Genomic DNA, 9,450 nt, shown 5'->3' with positions numbered 1-9,450 from the left:
TCTTTTTTATGGATATTAATTTTGACTTACCCTTTTTATTTAAATATATTTGTTTTTACAATTTGTTAAATTGATTTTTATGTTAAATCAAAAACCCATGTCAACAATTATGGGCCAATTCCCCCAAATTGACTTTAATTATCATTTTTTTAAGAAATCTTATTAGACATTGATCTTTCTTTTCAAATATCCTTAAAAAATATTATTAGAGTACAAAGTTCCCAAAATGATAAACTTGATTCAAAGTTATTAATGAATTATTATAATCCTTCTAAATTAATCTAATAATTAACAATAAAATTATTAATTTTTCATATTTTATTTACATAATTATATATAATTAAAGTCTCAAATTCTTGTTTTATCATTTATACTTTATTAACTAGCAAAAGTAGACCAAAGAAAAATTGCCTAGTTACACTAACAAATGAATTTCCAATAAATTAGTTTATTTTCCTAACCCTACTTATCCCCTTTAAAACAAAATATATAATAATAAATTCTTATAAGCAAGAAAAAATGTTACAAAAAAATATTTGTAAAATGTCAAAATCAATTTTGGTTGTTATAAAAAGAGATTAATTTTTTTTACAATTAAAAAAAAGTAATATATTGATGATAATAATAGTTCAACCGTTTTCAAATAATTTAAATAATGAAATGAAAATAATGTTGAAAAAACATGAAACAGTTGTGAAAAAGACAAATAATAGACCCACAATAAATTAAAAAAATAAAAAGTAATAAAAAGAAAGAGAATATAACGTCATTCTAGTGGAATTATTTATATATTATTATTTACCTGTTTCTCAGTTGGGAAACCGAGACGGCACGAACTCTATCTGATTTCACACCGGCTTTTTATTGAACCGGACCGAACCGGAGCGTATAATATTTTCTGATCAGACGCGGCACACAGTGGGAAGTGTGTGCCTCCCCAATTGAGGAACATTTTTAAAAGATTAATCTGACACTTTCTCTCTCTAACTTATTTATTATTATTATTTTTTTTATTTTTTTTAAATCTCTCTTTTCATATTGGGATAAACATCCACTTTATTTAACCTCCACAATAATAAATTAATTAAAAAAAATCTCTCTCCCCATAACAAAGGAACTTTCAAGATGGATAAACATTTTTTTAGTTTATTTTAAAAATTTATCAGATATTTTACACAAAACTTCTAATACATCAAATTATTTAGTGAGTTAAAGTTATTTAAATGTTTAGTTAATGAAATTATTATAATATTTTTTAAACAAGTGTACTATATTAAAGGTTTTTTTTAATAAAACCCAACATGAAACTCTATGAGTCCATCTATTTTTAATTAACAAAGAAACTAAATATATTTCTAATTAAAAATGAATTAATCTATTTTTAATTAACGAAGAAACTAAATATATTTCTAATTAAAAATGAATTAATGATGCCCAATAACACATATTAACTGAAATCCTAGGTTTGAGTCTATCATGTAACAAATTCGACTGAAATCATAGCTTCGAGTCTGTCATGCGATAAATTATGCGTCAGATTAAAATAGTTAAGTGTGTTTGCGGCCTATATGTTTAACCCGCATAGATTAATTGCACTCTGAAGGAGAAGTGAAATCTAATATTCTAACAAAACTTACTTTCGCATTGTATAGAGTATTACTAAGATTATAGGTGATGTCCAAATATTTGGGTAGTGCTCGGAATTTTGAATTGATGCAACTGATATGATAGACGTCTATTTCATATCATTCATAATATTATCGTAATAATACTATTATTACGATGTTTCTTAAATTCGAAAAAGAGAGTTAAATGTTCTAAATGAAATGATAACTTAAAAGATTGAATTTTTCATCTAAATTTGACTCGTTCTTTTTAGTTAATAAGTTTTAGTGTTATATAAATTCAATATGTGACCTAATTATATTATATATTCTTCGATTACCAACTCCAAAATGACCAAAATTATACCATGGATTGAAAACGTCTAAAATGTCTCAAACTTCCAATACACAAAATGTAAAATTTGGTTAAAATTTATCTCTAAACAAGGATGCCAGTCCAGTCACCACCTTCTCTCTTTTCTCCATATTCTTCAAGCTCACCGCCGGTGGTTTCCATGCCGGACTGAACACTGCATTGTCCGACGAGGAAGATGACGTTGTCTCTCCGGACTCGATCTTTTCATCTTCTTCTTCAATGATGATGATGACATCACTCACCGCCGGCGGATCATCAGTTGATGTGATTCTTGTGTAAGGAGATAGCCATTTAGCCGTCATATACTCTGCTTTTCTCCATGGAGGAATATGCATTCCTTTCTTCTTCAAACTCTGTCTAGCAGCTTCCGAGATTGTTAAGATCATCTGTTGAAGACGATCAGTTTTTCCGACGAAGATCATCGGAAGAGCTTGAAGAATCGTTTTGTAACTGCTTGTTGAACGAGCAATCTCGAATTCTGATTTGAAATCTATATCGATCAATAGCCTTTCTCTTTTGATTATTACATCTATGTATTCATATTCCCCTGCATTTGTGTTATCATGAATCAATGAACATCAATCTATTCTTTCTATCCTATCCAATCGAATCAAATACAAATAAAATTTACCAGATGGATATGAAGGAGATTTCTCCCATCGAGATTTACAGACTGAAGCATCGTAGCCGAGAAGAAGAAGATCATTCGTCAGAATTTTTCTCAGATCATCCTTCCGTTTACAGTTTTTGTTCTTATCGATTATCTTTGAAGCATCGGCCAGGAGATTTCTCTCGGAAACAGTTGCGCATGGAATCAAGCTCTACAGATTAACAAACATAATCAGATTAGATCATCGGAAAGTTAGAGAGAAAGAGTTGATGAAAGAAGGAAGCAAGGAAACTAACTGACCTTAAGTGAATCCAAAGAATCTGAGGCGATTGAATCGCCGAAGCCGATCTCAAATTCATCATCAGAACTATCATTTACACTTCCATTGAAGCAGTTACATCGATTACGTCCGCATTTCGCAGACGGTTTCTCATTCGTCTGCTCCTCGATGTAATTCTGTACCATTTTCGCCAAGCACACAGAGCTAGGTTCGAAATCTGCAACATCTTTACTGAACTGTTGCGGTTCTCCAATCGCAGACTTATCGACCGACGAAATCCGAAGAACACTCGGAAACTGCCGATCGAATAGCCTCCTCAGACGAGATTTGACCGCCGGTTTGCTTGAATCATAACGGATCGACTCTTGATACAATTGAGAATTAAGAGGTTGAATCTTCATAGGAAAAGGCATGTTTACTATAGACTACTATACTACCTGGAGTCTCAAAAGGTTTGATATGAATCGGATCGATCGATTCCTTTTTCCTCAACTTTAAACCCTACTCTGACACTCTCATCTCATACCTTACTAATTATACTCTTTATGTCAGTTCTTCTGCTCCATTTTTTCAGAGCTAATTAAAGTCTCTACTAGTACTACTTGCCAAGCTTTTCAAATGAATCTCAAAACTGTACCTAAATCATTACATCACTTTCTAAAACTCAATTTTCGAAAGGAGAAAGCTCCGAACAACGACGAAATCAATGCTATAGATGATTTAAACAAACTCATCCGTCATCAACATCAGTACATCAATAAATAATATAACATCCGATCATCATCATCGTCATCATCGTCCGATTCAAACCGAAATTGAAAACGAAGAACAAGAAATAAAATAGATACAAAAGGAGAAAACCGCCGGAAAATTCATATTCCGATCGCCGGAGAATTCCGTTTAGAGAGAGAGAAAATTTGATTTGTTTGTGAAGAAGAAATGATGGGAGTGGGCAGGTGGGGATGCTATTATATAGTATGAGAGGAAGTGAAGATGAGTCAGATGCTGACTAGGAATGAAATGCCACGTGGTAGATGACGTGGCTTGAGGCAGTTTTGGCACGTGGTAGAAGGGGACCGGTTATTGGATAAACATGACTATAAGGGTATGCCTGTAAATTGTGAATTTACTTTTATACCCTTTTGGTAGATTCAGAAGATGGGCCATTGCATTTTTGGATATGGATGCATGGATAAGTTTTCCTAATTTTATTACAAAAATATATATACAATATTTTTATAAAAAATTAACATTTAAATATTATTAACTTCTGGTAATGGACAATACAATTATATAAATTCATTTAAAGTAGTTTAAGTGATAATAAGAAACTGATAAAAACTTGTATTATTAAATAAGTTAAATTATTAAATTATCATTAAAAATTTATGATAAATGTTATAACAAACATTTGGATCAATTTGTTGTATTAATTAATGAGTTTTATGAAAGTTAAGAATTGGTATTTGATTTGAAGACGTTTTTGAACTGAAGTATGTATTTGAAGAAACGAGTACATTCATATTAATTACAATTTTTTAGGTACAAAAAAATAGGTTTTGACTATAAAAATTAAAGTATTGCAATAAATGAGTACAATGTAGTATTTGATTAATGTACAAATTAGTGACATAGTCTTTAAATTACTATTAACTTCCTTTAAGTTAATTCTATCTTTATTCCACTATGATATTTTTAAGTAATCTTGGAAGGATTTTTTTTTATTGATATTGAGTAAGACTTAAGTCATTTAAGTAATATTATTCTTTTTTATGAAAAAAAAATGGGACAACGGATTAAGCAATTAAGCCCGCAAACACACTTAATCAGATACAGAACTTTAACGAACTCAAATTCAGGACCTTGACCTTAAGGTGATATCCACATCTTGTTGTTATGCTAGAGAAGGGATAATATAATTCTTTTATTAATAAAATTAAAGTATTGACTTTTTCGGATATTAATTATGGTCATATATTTTCTGTAATAAATTTATATTTAGTCATGTTAAGTCGGTTATACTCTATCAAATTCTTATTTCCGATTGAATTCGATGAGTTAATTTGATTATTTTTTAGATATTGGATTTTATATCCGGTGGTATGATGTATCAAATATTGAGTTCATCTGATAATGTTTTGGATATCCATCAAATAATTAATAATTTTTAATAAATTTTTATATTAGTGAAACAAAATTAATTCAAAACATATTAACAATATTAAATAAACTTTTTGATTAACCAAAACGAAAAATTAAGTTTGAAATATTCATACATACAAATGTATTTGTACATGTTAGTTGTTCTTATTAAATTAGGTTTTTTAAAAGTCCGTATATAGATAATCGTTTAAGCATAACGATCAAATCCATATAAAAATACGAGTATTTACGAGATTAATCATTTGAAAGCAACAAAGAAGACATAAAAAAATATCACCAATAAACAATAATTACATAAAATTTAGTGTTAACGAACTCAAAATTCTCAAAAAGATGAATGAGTACACCGACCGTTTTCACCGATTTTCTAGAAAGAATCTCCTCAATCGTCATAATAATAACGTTGTAGAGTAAAAATATTGTTCGACTGCGATCACTGAAAGTCCTACCGTTCTTTTCGATCCAAATAGTCTATAAGAAAATAATCGGGATAAAGACTAATCGACTCAATCCAACCGAGCAGAGACGAATCTATGTAGGAGCTCGGCCCACCCCGATTTTTTTTATAGGTTGGAATATGAAATTACCCTTAATTTTTTAAAACATTTTAATATAATTCATTGTTTTTTTATCTAATTATTAAAATAATGGTAAAATTTTATTTTTATATACTTATTTTTTTCAAAATTTTCTCGTTATTATTTTATGCCCACCATAAATTTTTTTCAATCTCACTCCTGTTCGAAATCATGGGTCCGTCCCTGCAACCGAGTTCACGATTTCGTTATTTGAATAAACCATATATCTGATTTCTGAACCTAATATATCGTTTTTTTATCACATCAAAATTCTATATTCGGACCTATATCCGAAAGATCACATATTTTTGTGTTCGGATTAATTTATGTTGTTCCTAAAATTAAAATGAACAAAGAGTAAAAGATAATATCAAGAAAGAGACTTCCTACAAGCTCTCAATGATGGCTACTTCACTTTTTTTTTACTATAATTCATTGAGAAAGTTAATAATGATATTTAAAGTTAGGCTACAAAGTTTATTTTTATGTAGAGTTCAATTTACAATAAACACTTTTCAAGACATTCAAAATGGCGTCAATAGTTTTGCTACCAAAAAGGGTGAGGCTTCTAGACTTATTGATTAGATATATTATTTTGCAAAAAAAAGACATAGGCAGAAACAAAGTCAAATTGGAAAAATATTTTCCAAAAAAAGACAAATAAGAAAATGTCTGCAAACCAAAGGAAGAAGACACTGGTATCAAAGTTGTGAGGAATTGAATAAAGTGACAAAAACAAAATACATTACATTTAGGTTCAATGGATTCATCAAATTGTTTGGTTCCTCAAGAGATTTTTAAGTTCAGAAAAGTATGGTAGAAGCTCGTTGATTTTTAATTTGGAGTTGACAAAAACACTTTGTTTAGGAAAGATTAAGACTCTAATTATGTGGCTTGAATTCGTAACTAGTAATTTCAATAAAAAAAAATGCAAAGAGCCATCTCGAACATTTTGGTTGGCGAATAAAAGTTTGCGATTTGATTCCACTTCATATAGCTAGGATACAAAGAATTAAAATTGACGCTATCAGTACTCTGAAAATGTTTCACAACATCAGTTCATTCTTTGGTTAGCTTTCTTTGGAAACTAATAATAAAAAAACTGGATAAACAAATTCAACTTTGTTGATAACACTATGATTTGGCTAAATTTTGTAGATTAATAGTAAATATTGAATGTTTACAATATAAAGATATTTTTTTTTTTGTTTTAGCTTTTTATAAATTTCATTTACACATTGTGTTTATGAATTTCAATGAAAGAAATGTAAGAATTTTGAAATAATCGACCATACATCTTCCACCATTCTGTGAAGAGGAGATCGCCCATTAATGCTTTGCTGACGATTTGTTCATTCTCGCGCACGCTGACGCTGATTTCATAAAAACGGTAAGAGCTGCACTAACATTTTTTGAAGTTACAGGTTTGACTATCAACGAGAACAAGAGTTTGGCATTCTCCGAAGGAGTAAAAGAGGAAACGAAAGCAAACTTTTACAACATCATGAGAATCACAGAAGGAAGCTTCCTGGTAAGATACTAAGACATACCACTCACGGCAAAACAGATTTAAATCTCGCACTACAGACCACTGATCGAGAAAGTGAAGAACTCAATTTTTGGCTGGGCAGCAAAGAAACTTACATACGCTAGAAGAATTGAGCTGGTCAAAAGTGTGGTAATGAGAATCATCAGTTACTAGTCGCAACAACTCGTGCTCCTGAAGAAAGTAATGAAAAACTTGATGCACTAATGAGAAACTTTATTTGGGGAAGCAATAGGAGATGCGAGAAGAAGGTTAAGTGGACCGCACTTTGCAAATCAAAGGAAGAATGCGGCATAGGGCTCAAGACTGTGTTGAATGGAATAAAGCGTTGATGTATAAGCATCTATGGGTCATCGAGAGCAAACAAAAATCACTTTAGATCAAGTGGGTCCACACCCGGTTTATGAAATACGAAGAAAACGTTTGGACATCCAAAATAAGTGAAGGTATGGGATGGTCGTTACAGAAAATCCTTAAGCTAAGAAACAATATTGCAGGAATTTTTGACATTAGCTGATGAGACATCAGAAACACACTGTTTTGGCATGATCCCTGATATGAGGACCGACCACTAATCAATAAAGAGGAGTTCAGAAACGTGAGGATCATGTAGGACTACCTAGCTCCCAAGGCCAGAGACATTAAAGACGGGCTATGGAATTTGCTCCTTAGACGAATACCGGTGGGGTGACGCATTCTTGAACATATCAATAACATCCAACTCAATGAAAGAATAGACGTACACCGATGGAAAGCCGAAGAAAACGAGAAGATGATTTCAAACAAAGTGTGGAACACCATCCGAGAGAAAGAACAAACAGTAGATTGGGCTAATCTGGTATGGTCGTCAAAGATTATCCCGAGACACTAATTCATCCTATGGCTTGCATTTCAAGAAAGACTAAACACGAGAGATCGCGTCAGGAAGTACATGGAAATTTTGGATTCAAGTTGTCCTTACACGTCGAAACTATTGAAGAAGTTTTCCAGAAGCATGAAAATGGTTAGCCTGCCTACAAAATGGAAAGAGATCAAAAAGGAAGCCATACACACATCAAAGAGAAAAAGTTTCAAGTCAAGTGCTTTCAAAAACGGTTTCGGTACAATCGTCTACCACATATGGCGAGAAAGGAACGCAAGAGTGCACTCAAGAATAAGAAGAAATGTAGAGGAGACATGGGAAGACATAGTATTTGACAACAACACAAATATACAAACGCTGAGACGAGTACCCATGACTGAGCAAAACTGGAAACTAAGTTGGAACTGGAAAATCACATTCAAAGAAGTCACGAGAACATAAATTTTTATAGTTAGATAAACGATTTCAATTGTTTGTGTGTTGTGTAATTCATTTTTTTCAGACTGTTACGAACTAAATTTTCATAGGCTTGTCTAGGAAAATACAGAAACTCATTTGTTTTTGTTTTTTTTCCCTTTTTGAGAATTTTTAATGAAATGATGTTAAGTTGTTTCCCCCTAATAAAAACTTTTGAAACAAATTTAGATGTATTATGACTCCAAATTTATCAAAAACATTATTTTTTCACATTAATTTAACCAAAACATCGATTTTCAAGTTGTGTTTATTTGTTTTGAGAATTATTTCAGTACTATGTCTCCTCTTTCAAAAGCGGTTTCGATACAATCATCTACCACATATGGAGAGAAAGGAATGCAAGGGTGCACTCAAGAATAAGAAGAAATGTAGAGGAGACATGGGAAGACATAGTATTTGACAACATCACAAATATACAAACGCTGAGACGAGTACTCATGACTCAGCAAAACTGAAAACTGGAAAATCACATTCAAAGAAGTCACGAGAACGAAAATTTTTATAGTTAGATAAACGATTTCAATTGTTTGTGTGTTGTGTAATTCATTTGTTTCAGACTGTTACGAATTAAATTTTCCTAGGCTTGTCTAATAAAATACAGAAACTCATTTGTTTTTGTTTTTTTTCCCTTTTTGAGAATTTTTAATAAAATGACGTTAAGTTGTTTCACCCCAAAAAAATAACTTTTGAAACGAATTTAGATGTATTATGACTCCAAATTTTATCAAAAACATTATTTTTTCACATTAGTTTAATCAAAACATCGATTTTCAAGTTGGGTTTATTTGTTTTGAGAATTATTTCAGTATTATGGATGCCTTTAAATTAATGATTCTAAGTGAGCTTTTTAGTCATTACAGTGAATATTTCTTTCCTCCAAATTTAGTTTTAAAATGTGATTTTCTGAACACTACCAATACAATAGTTTCGCAAAAAAATGTTATGTGAAATTAT

At 31.0% G+C, this 9,450-nt stretch overlaps 1 protein-coding gene across 1 annotated transcript; it reads right to left on the bottom strand.

The window, feature by feature from the left end:
• Positions 1 to 1,956: 1,956 nt before the first annotated feature.
• Positions 1,957 to 3,795, bottom strand: LOC124937974. Its single transcript, XM_047478319.1, has 3 exons — positions 2,891 to 3,795; positions 2,612 to 2,801; positions 1,957 to 2,527 (listed from the first exon to the last, which is right to left on the bottom strand). Exons 1-3 carry the CDS (start codon positions 3,281 to 3,283, stop codon positions 2,031 to 2,033), a joined length of 1,080 nt encoding a protein of 359 aa, XP_047334275.1. The 5' UTR covers positions 3,284 to 3,795; the 3' UTR covers positions 1,957 to 2,030.
• Between the last annotated feature and the right edge of the window lie 5,655 nt (positions 3,796 to 9,450).

This window comes from Impatiens glandulifera, chromosome 5 (assembly GCF_907164915.1).
Source record: "Impatiens glandulifera chromosome 5, dImpGla2.1, whole genome shotgun sequence".
Lineage (NCBI taxonomy): Eukaryota > Viridiplantae > Streptophyta > Magnoliopsida > Ericales > Balsaminaceae > Impatiens > Impatiens glandulifera.
This window is presented reverse-complemented; position numbering and strand designations above follow the sequence as displayed.

Excerpts from the sequence above, each read along its gene's own strand:
- LOC124937974 (XM_047478319.1), bottom strand. The coding sequence starts at position 3,283 with ATGCCTTTTCCTATGAAGATTCAACCTCTTAATTCTCAATTGTATCAA. Across the intron at positions 2,802-2,890 it reads ATTCTTTGGATTCACTTAAG|AGCTTGATTCCATGCGCAAC; the intron begins GTCAGTTAGTTT and ends GTTAATCTGTAG. Across the intron at positions 2,528-2,611 it reads ATCTCCTTCATATCCATCTG|GGGAATATGAATACATAGAT; the intron begins GTAAATTTTATT and ends ACACAAATGCAG.